At 39.8% G+C, this 21,384-nt stretch overlaps 1 protein-coding gene across 1 annotated transcript in view; it reads right to left on the bottom strand.

Moving 5' to 3' along the window:
* Positions 1 to 10,591: 10,591 nt before the first annotated feature.
* Positions 10,592 to 21,384, bottom strand: part of HTRA1 (HtrA serine peptidase 1) — a 45,504-nt gene continuing 34,711 nt past the window's right edge. The window contains exons 8-10 of the mRNA XM_089683263.1: positions 20,266 to 20,323; positions 19,450 to 19,545; positions 10,592 to 12,610 (exon numbers count right to left, since the gene is read on the bottom strand). Of these exons, the coding sequence (XP_089539389.1) occupies positions 12,442 to 12,610; positions 19,450 to 19,545; positions 20,266 to 20,323 (323 nt within the window). The 3' untranslated portion in view covers positions 10,592 to 12,441. The remainder of the gene's footprint in view (positions 12,611 to 19,449; positions 19,546 to 20,265; positions 20,324 to 21,384) is intronic.

Here is a 21,384-nt window from a genome sequence, read left to right as displayed (position 1 = left end):
TCCCTAAAGCTCTTTAAAAGAGTAAAGAGAAAAGGAAAAATAAAGAAAATTGTAAAGCGGGTGCAGGGGGAGGAAACTTAAAACCGGACTAATTTACCTACCAAACTCTTGGTGAAAAAGGAAAAACTAAGTCTCCCCTGAAATCTGTTTACAAGGACAGTAATATTGCAGACAACAATTGTCTAGGAGTTATAAAAATTAGTTGTAAATTTATAACGACATGAAGGTCAGATCTGGTAAAGGGGGTGGAGTAAAAAAAACCCAACCAAGTGCAAATACAAGCACAATAAAAAAGTATATGCCCCCACAGGAGAAAAGGAGAATATGCCCCCACAGGAGAAAAGTCCAGAACTCATGAGAAACAGCATGAAGGTAAAAAAAGTATGACGGAGACAAAACTAGACTGTCATATGGGACACTGGATGGGAGCCAAATCAAAGATCCTATAACTATGGAAAGTGTAAGAGAAATAATGGAAGACCAAGGAGCAAAAACACATTTGCTCATAAAAATGGAAATTGCAGAATTGTTTGAAAAATTGGAACAGTCCATGAAGAAGGATATAGGCGATATTACATAACAATGTGGAACGATTATTGGCTCAAGTTGAAGAAGTAGAGGGAAAAATGGAGGTCCACATTCAATCAATTATTAATTTAGAAACATAGATGGAGGAGATAAGAAGAGAACAAAGGAAACTATCATATAAATTGGAGGATCAGGAAAACAGAGAGAGAAGGAACAATCTAAGGATACAGGCCTGCCAGAAGATTCTCAAGGAGAAGATCTGCAAGATAAAATAAGGAGAGTGTTTATCTTGCAGATCAAGAAAAGTGGTAGTTGGTTTCTAGAAAGAGACATTGAGTGGCGGGAGGGAGGAGATGGGGGTGGAGTGGGGAGGTGGGAGAGGGAAAGAGATCAAGAATTTTTTTTTCTGTCTTCTTTTTCTCTCTCTGCTCCTCCCTTTGCTTTTCTCGCCCCCGTGCCCCTAATTCCCTTGCTCCCCTCCCTCTTTAATGCATGGGATAGACATGACGCCTAGTGTAAGTAAGGGGTTAGGAGGGAAGGAACTCTGAGGAAGATTGAGAAAGATTCCAAAACGGCAGGATGTTGGGGACTTGGACATGCAACCAAATTTGTGATCCCAAAGATGAGAACTAGGGGTCTGAATGGGCGAGTGTGTTTTTGAGCTCCAACCTGAAATAGGAATTGGGGGTGGTAATATACTACGACAGATTCCAGGGCTAGCATTAAGCCAGAGGGCTTTAAGGGGTAGGGAGGGAGGGAGTGGGGAGGGTTGGGATAAGCTGGGTAGGTGGATTGGGGGATGGGGGATAAAGGTCACCTGGAAGACTGTTTCCTGTTACAAATCGTATGCACCTGCTTCTCATTAAGTTGGTATGTAGATGGTGGAGAAAGTTAGTAGTAGAAATGATTGTTAGTAATTTTATGACTTACAATATGAAAGGTCTGAATACCCCAATCAAAAGGCATAAGATATTAAGGGAAATTCATCAATACTCCATTGATGTAGTATTTTTGCAAGAGACATACCGTATTTTTCGCTCCATAAGACGCACCTGACCATAAGACGCACCTAGGTTTTAGAGGCGAAAAACAAGAAAAAAAAATATTCTGAAACAATGGACTGCAGACACAGTACAGGGGATGACCAGAGACTGTGTACACAATACAGGAGATGACCAGAGACTGCGGACACAGTACAGGAGATGACCAGAGACTGCGGACACAGTAAAGGAGATGACCAGAGACTGCGGACACAGTGCAGGAGATGACCAGAGACTGCGGACACAGTACAGGAGATGACCAAAGACTGCGGACACAGTACAGGAGATGACCAGAGACTGCGGACACAGTACAGGAGATGACCAGAGACTGCGGACACAGTACAGGAGATGACCAGAGACTGCGGACACAGTGCAGGAGATGACCAGAGACTGCGGACACAGTACAGGGATGACCAGAGACTGCGGACACAGTGCAGGAGATGACCAGAGACTGCGGACACAGTGCAGGGAATGACCAGAGACTGTAGACAGTGCAGGGCATGACCAGAGACTGCAGACAGTGCAGGGCATGACCAGAGACTGCAGACAGTGCAGGGGATGACCAGAGACTGCAGACAGTGCAGGGAATGACCAGAGACTGCAGACACAGTGCAGGGGATGACCAGAGACTGCAGACAGTGCAGGGGATGACCAGAGACTGCAGACAGTGCAGGGGATGACCAGAGACTGCAGACAGTGCAGGGGATGACCAGAGACTGCAGACAGTGCAGGGAATGACCAGAGACTGCTGACCTTTGGGGAGGGAGGGGGAGCGGGTACCTGAATTTGACAGGTACCCGCTCCCACTCCCACGTCCTTCCCTCTTCTTCCCGGGCCGGCTTCTGTGACAGCCGGGTGCCCACTGCGCATGTGCGAGAAGCGCTGCGCTTTGTGAATGGCCCGGCGCTTTCTGGGACCTGTCATGTGTCCCAGAAGACACCGGATCATTCACAAAGCGCAGCACATGCGCAGTGGGCACCCGGCTGTCACAGAAGCCAGCGCGGGAAGACTGTGCAGCGCTGGAGCGAGGAACAGGTAAGGACCTGCAGGAGAGAACAGCTGAGCGGCCGGCCCGGTATTCTGACATGGTGGCGGCAGAAATACCGGACCAGCCGCTTTATATTCGCTCCATAAGACGCACTGACATTTTCCCCCCTTTTTTTGGAGGAAAAAAGGGCGTCTTATGGAGCGAAAAATACGGTACTTATCACAGGATACAAATGTTAAAGTACATTCTTAACACTACCCAATGTGGTATTATGCAGACTCTCCAATTAAACACGCAAAAGGGGTTGCAATTGGGTTGTCAAAAAAATGTAAGGTTCACCATGGAAGATAGATCAGTTGACCTAGAAGGTCACTTTGTATTTTTGAAAGGAAAATTACTAGGAATACAATGCACATTAGCAAATATATGCTGCCCTAATAAGAACTGAACCACTTACTTAGAGAGTTTGTTAAGAAAACTGATAAATTTTAAGAAGGGTAACTTGATTGTAGCAGGAGACTTTAATTTTTGTATGGATCCCTCGATGGATGCTTCATCATGAACTCAGAGAGAGGGAGGTGGAAATTTGAAGTCGGTTAAGAAAATGCTACATCAGTGTCAACTGATGGACTCAAGGAGAATTAAACATCCAAGAGATAGAGATTATACTTTTCTCTCTCCGCTGCATGGGACGTATTCAAGACTGGATTACATAATGATAGAAAATAGGCTTTTAGAGTCTCTGGTCCAAAATTTAAGTCATGTCTCTATCAGATCATGCACCTGTTATAAAAAGATTAAGGTTGGAAGGGGAACAAAGTGAAGGAAGTATGTGGAGATTAAATGAGGAACTCATACAGGATGTTGAGATGGAAAAAAGAATAAAGAGGAAACTAGAGAAATATTTTATACTTAATGAGACAGAAGAGGTCTCCGTAGCTACTATCTGGGAAGCACATAAGACCTATATTAGGGGAATCCTGATTTCAATGGGGGCTGAAAAAAATAAAGAACGGGGACAAAAAAATAATCTATTAATTAAGGAACTCTATGATCTAGGACAACTACATAAGGAGAAAATAGAAATAGAGATATAATAGAAGATAACCCCAAATAGAGAAGAATTAAAAGATCTGGTGGAACAGGATACGAGAAAAGTTTTTAATATGGTTGCAAAAGAGAGATATCAGTGGGGGAATAGACCAGGAAAATATCTAAATAACAGATTGAGGGAAAAGAAATCAAGAAATTACATAGAGAGTATTAAAGATAAGAATGGAGAAATGGTACATTCAACTACTGATATCACTAAAACGTTTCAACAATATTATAGTAATCTATATGAAATCAAATCTAAAAACCTGAAAGAGACAGAAGAAGAAAGAAAGGGAAAAATACCGGCGTACTTAAAAGAGGCTGAATTACCTAGATTAGAGGAGGGGAGATCATCAGTTTTGGATAAGCCTATTACGCTGGAGGAAATTTATACAGCTCTTAAAAGTACAGCAGTAGGAAAGAGCCCAGGACCAGATGGATATACGTTGAGATATTACAGGAAACTACTCGTACCAAAGATATGTATATACAAGAATGCTCTGGGTGAGGGAATGATAATGAGAGAGGAGTCATTGCAGGCATATACTGTATTACAATTTTACCAAAAGAAGAGAAAGATCTGTCCCAATGTGCTAGTTATAGGCACATATTGCTATTAAATATAGATAAAATATTATATTCAAAAGTCCTAGCAAATAGAATAAAGGAGCTGATGCCAGAATTGATTCATTTAGATCAAGTGGGTTTTATTCCGGGTAGAGAAGGAAGGGATAATGGACTGAGATCATTATTGCTTTTGCAAAAAAGTAAGAAAGAAAATCATCCGGCAATTGTTTTATCAATCGATGCCGAGAAAACTTTTTGATAGGGTAGATTGGGGATTTTTGTCTGACACATTGGAAGCTTTGGACATTGGACCTAAGATGATGCTATGGGTCAAACCGTTATATAGTTCTCCAATAGCTGCAGTCAAGGTCAATGGTTCTTTATCACAAATTGTTTAAATGTACAATGGAACCAGACAGGGATGTCCACTCTCTCCCTTACTTTTTGCTATATCATTGGAAACATTATTGGGGACTGTACGAAGGAATATAGATGCAAAAGGAATTTTGATAGGGGAAGTGGAGCATAAGGTAGCGGAGTATGCAGACGACATGCTATTTTACGTAGTGAATCCTAGAGTAACTCTATCCAATTTAATAAAAAATGTTAAATATTATGGAGAACTATCAAACTTGAAAATTAACCCTTCGATGTCAGAGATACTAAATATCAATCTTCCGAAGACAGAAAAACAAAGTTTACAGAAAGCATTTCCCTTTGTATGGAGGGAGAAGGATTTGCGCTATTTAGGTGTAAAAGTGGGATGGGTATCTGTAAAAAAATGTTTTGCATAGTTTAATATATAGAAAATTGTTGTATTTATATTGACAATTAAAATGTATAAAAATAAAGTAGAAAAAAAAAATCTAATTCTGGGCTCCCCATTCTTCCCACATGCCATGGACATTTTTTATTTTGTGCCCAAGCTGAAGTTGGACTTTAGGCTGGACATACATGATAATAAAACTCTGTATTAACATCAACACATTTATAGTCTGAAGACTTGCCTAAACAATCAGTTACTGGTTATAACCAATCAGGTAGTCCCTTGTAGAACCTTGTTGTCAGTAAAACTAAGGCAGATTAATTCAGAAATAAAATATGATTGGACAGGACAAAACGTAGAACAGGGTACATTTTTCACTTCATTATTTAAGATATAGCACCAACTAACTAGCATTTTGTAGAAATTGTCTTTGTACAGTATAATTGCTTAAGTAATTTTTAGCACTATTTGAGATAGACTTCCAAACTGCAAGCAGTAATTCTCATATCAGCATTAATTCCCACTGGATCAAGATTAAATGCAAACCAGATGTTTTATCAAAGAATCTAATGCCCCCAATTTTATTAACAGACTCCACGGTCATTTTGTCATTAAAAAAAAAAGAGGTTGTTATGTTACAAGCTAAAAGATAACAGGTAAACAGGTAAAGTAAATTCTAATTATATGGTATATTTCCTATTTGTTTCTCAGTGTCACAGCTTGATAAGGAATGTAAAAAAAACCCTGAGGAGGACATTTTGGATCATCTAAGTGAACGTCATAGAGAAAGGCACAAGAACCACAGATAATCAGAAGAGATGTTGGCTTCAATGTGATCTAAATAGCATGACAGGGTGACTGGGAAAAGGGAAGCAAAAGCGTATTTAGTGAAAATAATGCACATCTCCACACATATAATATGATAAATCACATGGTTCTACATGAAAGAGACACTGAGATGTTCATGCAATTCAAGCAACTTTCACAAAACTATTGTAATTCTCAAGAGAAATTACAGTAGGGTCTCTTTTGAAATTAAAATGGCTTATCATGAGCATGGCCTGTGACACATCACCTGAGTAAAGTTAGGTAAAGCAGCCCATAGATTATGCAATTTTCTTTCCTTTCACCACAAGTAAAAAGAAAGAAAATTGCTCAAATCCTCCATCAACACACTCTGGCAGAACACAATGATTACTGCTAGTGGCTATAACCACCGGCAGTAATCACATTAAAAGAATCCGACAACCTGCCCGTAGATGTATCGAATCATGGCCGGCACCTGCTATGGATGGCTTTAACCTTAGGTGATGGCCAGATTTTTACAGTATGTTGGTTGTAGAACATATAAGCAGAGGAAAATTTTTAAAAAGTTTAGCTTTAATCTAATATCCAACAAAATGTAACAAGGTTACAAATTTCAGTGTCTAGTTCATTGTAATGCAGAGAAAAGCTAGTATTATGCTTAGTATTGTTTTACTATAAGCATTTATTAGTGGATGTCAAGTGAATTACACATGTAGTGAAAATTTATACTTAAGAAGAGGAGGGAGGCTGTAGAGGAGATCAAAAGAGGTTGACAGAAGTGATCTGCGTGGTCGTATTGCTAGTATACCAGGATGGTAGGATGCATTGTATGAGTGAGGCAAGAGTAGCTGGTGTGCAGCTACAAATCCCAGCAGCTGCACAGCCATAGGTGGATAAAATATTCTAGCTAAAGGAGATTTGCCTAGCTCTTGCACAGTGTGTATGAGGGGGATCCTTGAGGATGCAGGGTGTATAGCGGGTACAGAGTGTACAGGAGATTCTGGAAGGTGAAGGTTGTATTGCAGGGAATGCTGGAAGGTTTTGTAGGATGCAGGGTATATGGAGGGGCACCAAAAAAAAAATATGTAGGCTGCCAGTGTGCCTACTCATCCCAGTTCTGGGGTTGACTTTTACTGCCATTACTCTTAGCGACATCATGGATCAAGTCCTTCTGTCACCAGAAATTTGTGGCAGATGGGCTCATTCATACTACAGTGCCTATGCAAGGACCCTAAGATATGGGACATCAAGGAAAGGAGCCATTACTTGTTGACTTTTGAATACATGTTACAAGGACAGAATGCCAGACCTCATCCTGTCATCACAGAGATTGGAAAAAATGCTCCACCTGCAACAAGCGTTGCTGAGGAACCACTTAATGGCTTATTCAGAGAGTGGCAAGATCCTCTTTCATAACCAACATGCTTTGGAGACTCATGGCGATAAAAAGATTCGGTAACGGTGACTGCCTAAGCATTGCTTTCAGGTTCTTCTTTATGATGCATCGTCCAGGCCTGACTCGTGGCAGCAGGCACGGGCAGCACATAACCCTATGACAAATTATTTTATTGGCACAAGGGTGAGTGTGGACACCTTGACAACTAACTACCGACTTCACTACTGGATGTCAAGGCTAGACCAGTGGCTCAAGCTATATGAGTTGAGCTGCTGGGCTTCCCTGAGTCCAATATGCTTTCAGAACAGGCATTAAGTGCAGTGAGTGCACTGTTCCCAGACACATTAAACCAGTTGACATTATAAGAATAAAACAATCCTGGATCAGCAATGAGTACCAAACCCCCACAGCTGATGATACTACATTTTTCTTTTATTATTATTATTATACCATACAGCATTACCATCTGCTACCGCTGCTGCTGGCCTGACATCATTACTATCTCCTGCCACCACTGCAGACCTGCCAAAATTACCTCTGGTGCTTATCTACAGCTCTAGTCCAATTCTTCAACAATGACATATTGCTACAGCTAGTGTTTTTGCAGTTGCCATTTAGATGTCAAATTTAGAAAATGTTTGTAAGCAGGGTCACTCCTGCGTTGCACCTGAATGTTTGTGGTGTAATATTCTGTTTCTGATAATGTCAGGGTGCCACACTTACTGTTTTCACAGCTGTTCCTCAACTGCCTGATTTTGGAAAACTTTTATGCAAGGTCATTCCAGCTTAGTGTCTCAATGTTAGCAGTGTATTACTGTATGCTGCTCTGGCAATGTCATGGTGGCACCTCTAATGCTCATGATGCTGCTCTCCAGTTGTAACATTTATAGAGATTGCTGCGGGTTAAATTATGCCCTTCGATTTGCAGCCTATTCCTTTGCTGTGATAATCCAGAATACTTGTGACTACTGTTTCTCTGAAATAGTGTGGTCTAAACTAGATTTTTATTAGTGTGTATTAAGACAGCATGTAGGCAGGTGTAGTCTATTTTCTCTACTGTGGTTTGCACTTGACCAGAGCAGCACTGCAGCTGGAAGGGAAGTCAAGGGAAATTAGGTTTCTCTATGGTTCCCCTAGGGTAGCGTTCTGGTTGGTTATGCCGCATCCAAATGACCCTGGCAGTCATCTTGGGTTCTGCAGAGTCTTTTTAAGTCCCTGCCCCTAGGTTTTGGCATGCATTTGTGAAGTGGCTAGTGTAGGGAGAGCAGTTCAGGCCTACTACTGCTGACTCTACATTACATTGACTGTAAATTGGGTGAGCTCCCCCACCAGGCTGTTGTACTGTTGGCAAGTTCTTCATTACATCAATTACTGTATTCCAGGCCTTTGTGTGTTTACTGCCCTCGCACCTACCAACAAATACAATATAAGGAAAATACATTGTAAACCTTTTTTCATAATAAAAGCTGACTGTGGTCTCTCCTGCTCAAAAAGCTAATCAAGTAGGCCAAATAGTTTTAATTTTTTTTTACACTTCATAGATAAATAGAAATGTGGTTTAGCTGATAGGGTCCAAAATAAATTGTGTTATAAATGCATTTGATGTGTGTGTCATCTTAAGTCTAACAGAACAGTTTAGCATACATGGTCTTTAAGAAATTGGAGAAATACTACATACGTATGCTATGTGTGGGATACTGTATTACTTAGGAATCTGAGAAATAAAATGTAAATCTTTTTTTGGGCCCTCACAAGAAAATGTGGATGTGGTTGAGTTAATGAGGGCCAAAATACATTGTGTAAATATTACATATTATAAGCTCAGCATATTACTTCTATGGTACTCCTTAAAAATATAGAATTAAAATGGGATGTGGTTTTGACAGTAAAGCCCATCAGAAATGGTATAAATAGTACTTATTCAGTGTGCACAGTATTTCATCCTTTTATTGTATATATTTGGCCCGAACATCTGCATGCTTTGTGTTAAGTTTGAAATATGGCCTACTACGAAAGCTGAAATGCTGTCTATGTGGTGTGAAGAATATTTATTTAATTTTTTGTCATATATACACTTAGATGCAGCATTTGTAGCATTGTAACATGCTGTTTTCCCTCTCAAAATGAGTCCAACTCCAACTGATTCAGTGCTGGCTGTACAATATTTCTGGGAAGCTCCACTGTCGTTATTTCAAGTGAAAAAGTGCCTCATCACTGACTCCTCAAATGCGGCCTACTAAAAAAAAAGTACGGTGGTGAGGACTTTTGAGGGTTAAACAAGTGGTGAAGAGACAACTGCCTCTGAAAAAATATCTACCATGGAGCATAGTTTAAACCTCGCCACAAGTCTCCAAATACCACACTGCTGTCTCCAGCAGCATTTTTGACCATGCATTGTCTCTCCCCCAGCTGCTGGAGTGTAGGAAAACGTTGTTCCCCAATCAGTGCCATGCCCAGTGCCCCAATGCCAACTTGGCAAAATTGCTGACTTCACAGCTTCTCCCACTCCAGCTGGTGGAATCTGCCCCCTTCCTTGGCTTTTTGGCCTGTGCAGTTAGCAGGAATCAACACAAAAGGGTTGGGGTGCTGGTGGGGAGGAGGTGGAAGACATGACCAGACTTCCAGAGGTACTTTTTACCTCTCTCAAACCCTGTGAGTTGTACATGGGTGGGATGAGATTGGTGAGGACACTGTTGTTATCAGCGATATTGAGGGCTGAAGGCAGTTTGTTGCAAATGGGCCTATTAATGCTGAAGTGCCTGTGCAAGGACCCCAGATTTCGATCAATGAAGGAAATTAGATCATTACTGGTTGCCATTCTTTTTGCTATTTGATACAAGGGGAAAATGTCATGCTGCCATCCTATAGGTTGAAATAAATTAACCTCTTGGCCATCTTTCCAGAGAGTGGTAGGATCCCTTTTCATGGCCAACATGCCTCCAATCCTTAAATCGATAAAAAGAAGTGTGGTGGTGGTTGGTCCAGCACCACTTTAGACTTTTCAAGTTAAACTCTATTGGCCATGCCCACCTTGTGGCCACACCCAAATGATGACCCAGCAGGCGGTACACTACATGCGCTGCATTTTTAATCTAAGTTCCATCCTTTGATCCGTGCAAGTCTCTGTAACACAGTATAAAAAAAAATAGTGGACTGCAGGTAGGGTAAGCTATCCTGCTACATAAAAAATGAAGGAAAACCTTTCTAATAAAAAAAATCGTCCTCTGCCTGGTTCTACTTTTCTATTCAAACTTAGAATAAGCTGCATCTATTAAACAATGCCTGTTTATTCATGCCCCCTCACAGTGAGCCATGCTGGTATTTCCTGTGCACTGCTTTATGATAGGCCTTTCATCCCACTTAAAAAGATCACCAACACTGAGATACAACAAATGAGGAAAAAATGATGAAAACAATTATTTTATTAAACAAAAATGACAATTGTTTATGATATACAGTGCTTTAGCAAATTAAATGCCATTCCAGTTAGAGCTTACACATGCTTCAAATTCTTAGATGCTCAGATCATGGCCACCCAGACACTACATTGTCACACATTGGGTTGGATGACCCCTACTTCTAGGGGTCAGCAGCATATATCCACAAACATATGCTGGTGCATCTCTGGTATTTTAAGAGGAAAGCTGTTATGTTACATTTTCTAAAGCTTATTTCATTTAAGCAAAATGAAGTCCTTACTGACGATTAATATAAAAACAGCATTTTAATTCCTCCGCAACCAGTTCAGATCACTGGAAAACATCAGAGGATTCAAATTTGGGACTGCTAATGCTCACTTGGTTGTAAAAATACAGATTACAGGACTTCAACTTGAATATGGTTTCAGTATCTGGGGAGTCTCTGAAAATAAAAATCCAGGTTGGACGTTCAGACTTTGTTGATTCCATTCTGGTCCCAGTTTAGAGACTCACTAGATAGCGAAGCAGTGTAAGCTGTCTGTTTACACCTTTAAAACAAATAAGTAATTCTTTTTCATATGTCTGTCCTCACAGTTTCACTAGAATAAAAGACAAGCCAACAGAGATCACCATACCACACTTGTAACATTTAACATATATTGCAATATACTAATGGAACAAAATATATTTTAACAGAGGTTGTTGCACATATAAGTGAATTGTCTGGCATTTGTAGAGCACTGTTACCCAAGAACACACACCACACTTTTATTGGCTGCAGGTCACCCAATTCAGCATCGATGGTATCTATAATGTATTTCTCAAACTTTCTGTACTATTCATGACATTGCATGTGCAAACATCAAAGAATTTTTAACCCTTAGTAGTAACCAATTAGATTACCGTTGACTATACAACAGTTTTGTTAAGTGATGACATAAGAAAGATTGCGATCTCTTACTGCTAAATCCTTTTTACTCTTTGCATTGGCTTACCTACTTAATGATTGCCCCATAGCAATGATGTAGTACTGCCAGAGTTATGATGTAATGTTATTAAAAGATAATGCCTTCTGTTATCTTAAAAGCTTACATATAATAAACTACTTGCCTGAGCCTAAAGTGCATTTACAGCCAGGGGAACATAAGGTCACAAGAACCACTCACAGGTTTCATGAAAGCTAAAGGTCAACACTAAACAGGCATAGTAAATTGCATATGTCTGCTTCAAAATGCTACATGAGCTACAATCACCAAACAGAGACCTCAGCTCCAGGTGGCCAGAACCTGGCTATAAAGGAAGCAGGTTGTCTTGTAGATTTTGTATTTTCATATTGGCCATACAAATGGCACATACAGGGGAGCCCCAGTCCACTCTACTCTGTGCCAAAAACAGCTTCCCTGCACAGCTTTGTTCTGTAGAATGTAAACATTCTTCTATGTTGATCTTCCCGTAGCAAACTGGTTGCATGCATCATGTTGGCATCATGTGGATTTAAAATACAACGCAAACCTAAACAACATTTCAGAGTAACACAGAACATGATCAACAAGTTATAAAAATGTAATCCATGGGTTCTAAAATTTAATATTTATTTTAACATTTCTACATTTTTGTCCAGTTAAGACACAGAATCCGGCATGATAGCTTGGGTTTAGGGCACATAGTCAGTTCTGGAAGAAGCATGGGCAGAGGGTTTGGGAATGAAATGCTAAAGGGTTCTCCTGGGTGAGGCACATTAATACTCAGTGCTTATATACAGTGTCCTCTGACAGGCAGTGCCTAGATGTATACCTGTTGATTGGAAGACCTATGAAACCAGCTCATTGCTTCCATTAAAGATCAATTTCTTTAGGTGTCACTGTGATGACAACATCCTCGTTTCCTCTTCGTACTACCATACGTAGGGGCCCTTCTTGTTTGATGGCCTCACTGACATCATTGCTGGAGGTCACCGTTTGACTGCCGATACTGATAATTACATCACTTTCCTTCAACCCGGCCCTAAAGAAACAATCAATGTCACATCAATAATAATTAGATGAACTTAAATGAAGGCAAGCATTGGCAAATGTACACTTTAATGTATTTCTTTATGTAGCTGTCACATGTTTTCATAAATTTGCTGCAACATGTGTCCATGACTGTGTTACCATGTACATAAATAGCTAATACAGGATGAGCAGTGATAGGAAGATTTTAAAAACTACTGAAAAATCTGTATATCAGAGAGGATCTGAGATAAATGTTAATCATATAGATTACTTAACAGACCTGAAAGTTGTCAAAATATGGGAGAACCCCTAATCAGAATGTGCTCACATGAACATCCACTAGAAACAGTCAGTGGTGTAATAGGGAGGTAATCTTCTACCTCTTGCTACCAGCACTTGTCTTTGCAAGTCCTATAGGTGTAGTTACATAGTTAGTCTGCCTGAAAAAAGACAAAAGTCCATCCAGTTCAACCATTAAAAAAAAAAAAATCCAGATCCAGTTCTATTCTGTGTATCCAAGAAAGAATCCAGGCCTTTTTTTTTAAAGCAATCCACTGAGCTGGCCAGAACCAACTCTTGAGGGAGTCTATTCCACATTTTCACAGCTCTCACTGTGAAGGAACCTTTCCGTGTTTGGAGATTGCTGAAGTGTAGGCAAAGTAAATACTACAGCTGAACAACAAAAACTAATAGAGAGCGCATAGGACAGTGCAGATCAACAAGCTTCCCATAAAGGATAATAAAAATATTGCAGTTAGTATAGCAATAATATACAGGTACATCTGATGTTATTTATTGTAAAAAGTAAGCAGCCAGGAGAATCATAAAAAGCTAGACACAGCTCTACCAACTGTGAACTGGAAATAAAGTGAAGCTGAAAACCTCACTGGCATTGGTAACCCCAGAACATCTTCAGATTTACCATGAGGACCCGTTAGCTAACACCCAACAGCAAATGTAAAGATGTCTTAGAGTGCTGTCAACATAGCTCCCAACTGTCCCTGATTTCAAGAGACTGTCCCTGATTTAGAATAAAGTCCCTCTCTGTTTCCTCCTAATTTGTCCCTCATTTCGGTCTGATCTATATGCTTGATTTTAAAGCGCACCATTTATCTTTCAAAAAGGGTTTCACGGTGCTAAACCATTCATCCAGTTTCTAAATTTCTGCATTGGTAAATTTCAAAAACCAGTAAAAAAGAATGTTAGTGGTTAGAAAAAAGCACTTGTGGGTTTAACTAATATATATATATATATATATATATATATATATATATAGTGGCAGTGTGGTATACTGCCACGGTGGAAATCACGGTGGTGACCCAGGATTCTCAACCATACAGGTTGAGGGGCCCCAGGCAGTTCTCATAAAGCAGAGGAAACTGGTTTATCAGTTTCCTCTTTGGTTTGTAAAGCCTGTTTTGGGACCTGTAGCCTGGAGATTTCTAAGAGATTTGGGAGGGATGAAATCTCCAATCCTGGGCCCATGTTTTGAGAGCAGCCAGCGCGCTGATTGCACAAGTGTGTGCAGGCCTTTTTGTGGAGGCCAGGCCATGATTCTGCGCTCCACCCTGGCAGACAGGGGTCAGGAGGGCTCCACCCCAGCAGGCAGGAGGTCTCTGCCTTGGAGTCAGGAGGGCTTCACCTAAGAGAGGTGGAAGCCAAAATAGCTGCGTGCTAGAGGTTCGCTGTGTGCAAAAAACAACCTTTGGGAAGGAGTCTGTAGGAGACAGACATAAAGCGGTGTACCTGAGAGAGCCAGAAAGCTGAATGTCATTTGCATTTGTTTGATGGTGGATACCCCTGCGTGGGAAGCATTTTGGTTATTGAACTTTCTTTCAAATAAAATTGGGGAAAAAGGCCCTTAAAAAGAATCGAGTTGCTGTGTGCCTTAAAAAAGCTCCACCATCTGAAGCGAGTTCTCACTATATATATATATATATATATATATATATATATATATATATATATATATTTATTTTTAAATAATTATCTTTTAAGGGGGTGTGCTCTATGCCAACATACTTTTCCTAATAGGAGTCCCTCATTCCTATCACAAAAAGTTGGGAGGTATGCTGTCAATGTCATGAAGAAAAACATTTGAAATAAAGATCTTGGCCTTACAGGAGATTAATGAAACCATTAGAGATATATGTGCTAACCAGATACACTGAATTACTACACAATGAAACTGAATGATTAAAAAAAAAAACATAAAAATTACTTACATGTTAGTAATGTAAAAACATTTTTGTAGGTGTACACATACTATAAAAATATTCAGCAAGTATATGAGTTCTATGTTAGAAAACATTAGGCTTGCAATAAACTCCTCTAGCCACTAGATGGTACCCACATCCTTGCTCAGGTCATTGATAGAAAATTATCAGTGGCACCCGTGCTGCCATTTGAAAACTAGTATTATTATCATGCAGGATTAAACTACCCAAACTTTTATAGCACATCTGTCAGTTTCTATTTTCTCATCTAACCTTTTGAAAGGTAGCCAATCTAAAACATGTCAAATCAGATTAATCTTTTATTTTCTGACAATAAAGGGACCTTACCATGCGGTAAACATAAAAAGAATAGCATTTTTTACCACTAGGGTTACATATTTACAATAGAACATCTTAGCAATTGAAATATTTCTTTCCTATCTATTGCACATGTGGCTTTTTAATATGTAGGCCACAGAACTCTAAGCTTTTGCACTTAGTTAAGGAAAGCACACTCTTAAGCACAGTGTCCTTTGTCATTTATTTTAACAATCATATTAATGATTCTTCCAAAACTAGTGTTTTTTGCAAACTTTTGTAACAATAGCCTGAGGAAGGATGTTAGTGCCATCTAGTGGCTTGGGGGAGTGTATTGCTACTCTTGTACTCTTGCATAGAACCCATTGACATGCCCTCTACTGTATATTATTATTATTATTATACAGTATTTATAAAGCGCCAATGGTTCGCTCAGCGCTGTACATTACAAAGGGGGACAGAACATGTGACAGAACAATACCAATACAATGCAAAACATGAGGGGATCGAGGGCCCTTATCATTTTGTATTTGATTGGGTATCTGATTTTATTGTGTAGTCATATCTGTGTATAGAGAAGAGAGGAGAGTGATTTCATGAAGCTGCAAACACACTGAGAAAGGGGTTGAGCCATTATATTCATCAATAGCAGTGTCTTTATATTTGCTGTTAAATTTTTTTTAGAAGGTTTTTTTGATGAGCCTGAGAGTGTTCAGGCGACACCAGCCCCAGTGACAATACACCCACAAACTTTTCATTTTCTTTCATTTACAACTCAAGGTTAGAGCAGTGTTTTATCCATTCATGATTCTTTGGTCTGTTTTATTCTCAGTGAAACAATAAAACAGCACAAAACATGAAATGAATCAAAAATAATTATACAAAAATCATAATAAATTCTGTGGTTATAAAATAAATGTCCAAAACCACCAAATTAAAAAAAAAATATAAAATGTGTGTCCAAATACAAAAAGTGATGAAACCAAAAACAAATTATCTTATCATAAGCCTGCCCTAAGTGTATAAATAATTACAATCTTTACATAGAAACCAGATATTTAAAGACATTAACATACCGATATAGTTATGTACATAAGCTTAGTCATTTTTACTTTTATTTATATAATAAAAAATATAAAAGGCAATAGTTTGCTTTTAACCAGGAATTTCTAAATTTGCAATAACATGTGTCAACAGAAGGGGGCATGTAAAGGCCTTCCAATCTGTCTGTGTATTAGTCATACAATTATGGGTTGTACTAGATCAGTCACAAACATGGGAAATTTAAACTGAGCATATCATCAAAAAGTGGATTTGTAAACTAGTTAAAACTACATGTGAAAATGATCAGTAGTTCATTAGGTATAGTGTCCCAATGCTGTTCATAGTGATGGCATGATACCAGATGACTGCAGAAGAGTGTAGTTTGGCTCAGGGTACCTTCTAAGACCTCGTATTTGCCGAAGTGTTTGGCCAGCGCTGGAAAAATAAACTTAGCAAAAGAGCTAGAGAGGGAGATTCAGAGTGGGAAGGCACAGGAAAAAGTTGAGATTTGCATAGAATGTCTAGAATGCATAGCTGGCTGGATTAGCAATACTGATCACTAAAACTGGAATAGAATATAAAGCTGAAGTTTAGCTAAAAAAAAAAAAACATGTTCTCTAAAGCTGTAGTTATATTACTTATACCCCTCGTGTCTTGTTTGTTACTTTGCAGAGATGCGTTCCCGTTTCAGGTGTTGCCTATCCATGTGCTACTTTTGCTGAGTACATTGATTCCTACGGACATCCTGCTAATAGATTGGATTTCCGATATCATTCCTACCCACTGGCAAACCATTTTTTAAATTATGCCTTATTTTTTACAAGCTTATGTTCCTTAATTGCTTTGGTGTTTTCTGTTCTTATTGTCCTTTCTATTGGATATTTTAACCTTAGGGGTAGATTATTTGGTATATTACACCTTTACGTTATGCCATATATTTTCTTTAGGATTAGTTACATTACTTACCTGTAAGTGAGTATGTCCCATGATGTGCAGGCTGCTGGATTCTGGAAAGATCTTCACTGCAGAGCTGCCCTGTCCTTTTCCTGTTGCTAAACATCCAGTGCTATGAGGGTTAACAGCTTTGGGTATCCAGACTCAGAAACAATAAAGAGGATCCGATGGGGACATTCCCCATCCTGCCCTCTCCTTCACTGAGAAAAGTTGGTAAGGATGAATCACGACGCCAGTCCATCCAGTTTAAGGAACATGTGTGTGTGTATATTTATGTTTCTACCATTTTCAATATCCCTGTATATTATGTTCAATAGGATGCCCATCTAAAAAAAAATTTAAATTAGTGACACCTCCTGCTGAAAGCAAGGTAAGGGAGTAAGAACCCCCTATGCTGTTCATGGTTCTACAGCTTCTCGTCCAACTTCATTGAGTTGCCATGTGTTTTCTTGAATGGCCTGAGACTAAATAGCTTCCTCCCAATGTTGGAACCACCATTAAGATATTTGTATATCACCATCATATCCACTCTTAAGTTTTGCTTCTCCAGGGAGAATACGTTTAATGTTTGTGTCATTTCTCAAAACCGAGGTCCACCATTCTCCTTAATAGCTTTGTTGCCCTTCTCTGGACTCTCTCCAGTTCCAGCACATCCTTCCTGAGAACTGGTGAGCAGAACTGGACAGAATACTCAAGAGCCAAGGTTTTGTAAAGTAGCAGAATTATAGTTGAGATACCCTGTTTAATACAAGCTAATTTTCTGCTGACCTTGTTTTCTGGTTCTTTCACTGATTACACTGCCTGTTACACAATCTGTATTGTGTATCTGAATGAAGGAAAAACCTGTGACTGATCAGAGTTTCTCCCATTCACAGATCATGTTACAGTGAAGGAACTTTTCTTATTGGAGGAGAGGGCAGGATGTGTTCCTGGTGGATCATCTTTAGTGTGACTGAGCCTGGAGACCCTAAGCTGTTAACACCAACAGCGCCATAGGTTCAGTGGCAGAAGAGGACAGAATTCAGCAGACTGCACAACTATAGCTGTAGAAAATCATTATTTTTGACTAAACTTCTTTTTTACGATGGCTGGATTTACTAATCATTGTACCAGAGTTTTCATGGCAGGCAACCTGTGGTGGTTATCTTTTTCATAATACGCTTGGTTTGAATTGCCCATGCTAGTATCAATCACATGCTTGACTAGTGCCCTCTAGTGATAGGCTTTGTCATTTTGTTAGTTAGAGGCTGGGTAGTAGCCTGGGATAAATCAGCCTGGAAGTGAGGCAGGAGTTCACCTCAGTGCAGGATGGGAGGCTCTACAGGTCAGGGCTTCTGGAGTCCTCCCACCCTTCCAGAAACTCAGAGAACTTTCTGAAAGAGAGGTGGAGGAGGGGAGAAGGCTCGGATCCGCATGTTTGAGGGATCTTGGCCAATCCCCATGCAGAAGACCAGGCATGGTGACCAAGGACAACCCTTTAATTTGTCAGAGCCTGAGCAGCAGGGGAGTCAGGTGGAAGATGGATTGAGAGAAGGCTGGAGTGTGGAGCCTGAGAAGGGGCCCCGAGGAGGGGAGTCTACCTACAGGCTGTTTTCTGGAAGAAGGATCTCCACTTCCCAAAGTTTCCTAGGGAGAACAGCCTGAGCAGCAGGGAAGGAACCAGCCCAGCGAAAGGCCTGAAAGCAGCTACAACCCACCACACTGACAGGACAGGACAGTGTGAGTACTCCTACACCCCCTGGGCCAGATAAAGGGAGAGGGCAGTCAGGTGCAAGACCCAACTAGTCCTCATCCGGGACTACTTAATTGCTAGATCTTGACATCCCTTGCACAGAGATACCCCCAGTGCAGCTGGGAGAAGAGGAGGATTAATTTGGGGTCTGAGGAGGTACACCAAGGGGACTTCAGTGCTCCTTAACATAGACAGTTGCTATTTGTGATCCACATCTTTGTACAGTATTGTTGCTAAGAAGTTTGTCTTCAAGTTTGCAGTTCCTTGAGCATCTCAAATACCCCTAGACCCCATACAAGTTGTTAACCCCTTAATAAAAACAACTAAAAACCAGCTCAAGGACTGTATTACTGACTCCAAGTGTGCAAGTGTGGAAAATGTGTGTTGTCTGGCCATGCAGAGCTTAGGGGGACCCAAAACAAATCCAATCACCCTTAAGATGGTATGGCTACACTTACTTCTCATGTCGCTTAGAAACGCCATAATAAATTTTACCACATGAATGCTTATCCAAAGCTGTTACATGCATTTCTTATGTATTTTCCAAAAGGGAACAAAACAAAACACAGTTTACGTTGCACTTACTCTTCTGCCGGTGTATCTGGAATCACTTCTACAATGTAAGCTCCGGACGTCACATTAGGGAAATCCTTAAGCTGTTCCCTGAGCTCCTTTACTTTGCTGTAATGAGAACATTGTTACTTGCAGTAATGGATAGTACAGCACTTCAAAATGGTTTCGGATCATGCACTAAACACTGCATAACATTTGATGTCAGCTATGTGGTGGGGAGCAAACTAAAATCAAATTATTTTTCTAAACTGCCATTGTATTTCCTAGGGACCGGCAGATTAAAAAGTAAATAAAGAAAATTTTAAAAATGTATCTAAGAAAAGCTACTGAGGAAAAACAGCAATTAGTAACAACCACTAAGAGCATTTCTAATGGATAGTCAATCTGAGTGGCTTGCAACTTGGAGCTTTCACAGGGTGAGTGTCCTCATTTGACAGTGCTGAATGTTGCAATAGCCAATTACCTTCCCCATACTTGGAAGTACTAGGAACTTCTCTTCGCTCCTGGAAGCTATACAAAGCGGCAGAGTAGTAAAGGGAAGAATAGTATGTACAGCTGATAAACCACATGGTCATTTTTGGGACAGACATAACTGTCCTTGTTTACTGTTTACTGAACAATCCTTGTTTTATTCCATCTTGAATATGAATTTGAAACCTAAAACATTTTGAGCATTATGGGATCCCAGGTCTGAGTTTTACAGCCCTGTTATAGATTCTAAAAAGTAGTGTGAGACACTGAAAGCAAAGCCTATTATAATACATTTATAAAATACCTATAAAATACAAAATGTCCCCTTTAAAGGTATTGAGTAATTGTTTATCTCACCTAGGACCAAGCGACAGCATCCTTATACCCAAGTATTTTTTCTTCTTAATTCCCTGACCTGCAAAATGGACTCCAGTTAGAAAACACAAAATAAAACACTGATATAAAATTACATCTGAATTGTAGGGCGGCCTGAGGGTCGGACAACCATATTATAGTTTGTTGATCTTGAGAGAACCAAGACAAAAACGTACACAAATTCAAAACTCAGGGGTGGATTTCTAAAAACAAAAAAAAACATAGCAATTTGTCCAACGAAAGTGCACAACCCAGTACACCCTATGGGAATGGGACAAAAAATGAATCTTATTAGGCTATTTCCTGTGCAAGTGGAATGTTTTCATTAAAAACAGAAAATACCACATTTGGCCACTAGATAGCCTTAAATATCATAGGAATTTCCTGTGATAAGGAAAAAAGATAATTCAGCTTTAAGTGCTTGAAGACAGCATTTGTTGCAACCATGTTAAATTCTAGGGCTCCATGCACACTGGGTTTAAAAAACCGCCTTCTCCCTTGACTGATATGGAGTGTTTTTGTATATAGTTTAGGCGAGTTTAGAGGAGTTCAGCATTTTTTTCTGCTAGAAAGCTCCAATCAAAAATGCAAACCAGAAGGGTTTTTTCTCCTGCCTCTAAATGTTGGAATTAAAATATGTCTCTAATCATTCTAATGTGCATGGACCCATAGGATAACACTGAGCTGCTTCTACAGGAAAAACACAAAACTCCTGTAGAAACAGCAGTTTTTAAGCCAATGTGAATGGAGCGTAAAAGTGGTCTTAAAATGTTACTAAACCCACAATCAGTGGAATCACTGGAACCCACAATCAGTGGAATCACTGGAACCCACAATCAATGGAATCAGTAAAATCAGTCTGTATTTGCTGTTAAGCTCACTGTGGAACCTAAGGGGTTAATTCTCTGCATTGTGTAAAAAGGCTGTTTAATCCTTTCTTCTCTGCCCCTCTTCTTGTTGAAATGGCCACCTGATACAAACTGAACCTATGGTCACATACCTGATACAAACTGAACCTATGGTCACATGTGCATACTCAGTTTGGTGTGTATTGCTAGAGAGGTTTTTTTTTTTATTCCTTGGCAGAGTGCATATGATCAG

This window comes from Staurois parvus, unplaced genomic scaffold (assembly GCF_062004578.1).
Source record: "Staurois parvus isolate SC_StPar_1 unplaced genomic scaffold, SC_StPar_1.0 ptg000303l, whole genome shotgun sequence".
NCBI classification, from domain to species: Eukaryota; Metazoa; Chordata; class Amphibia; order Anura; family Ranidae; genus Staurois; species Staurois parvus.
Note: the sequence above shows the minus strand (reverse complement) of the source record. Positions and strands in the feature narration are given on the sequence as shown.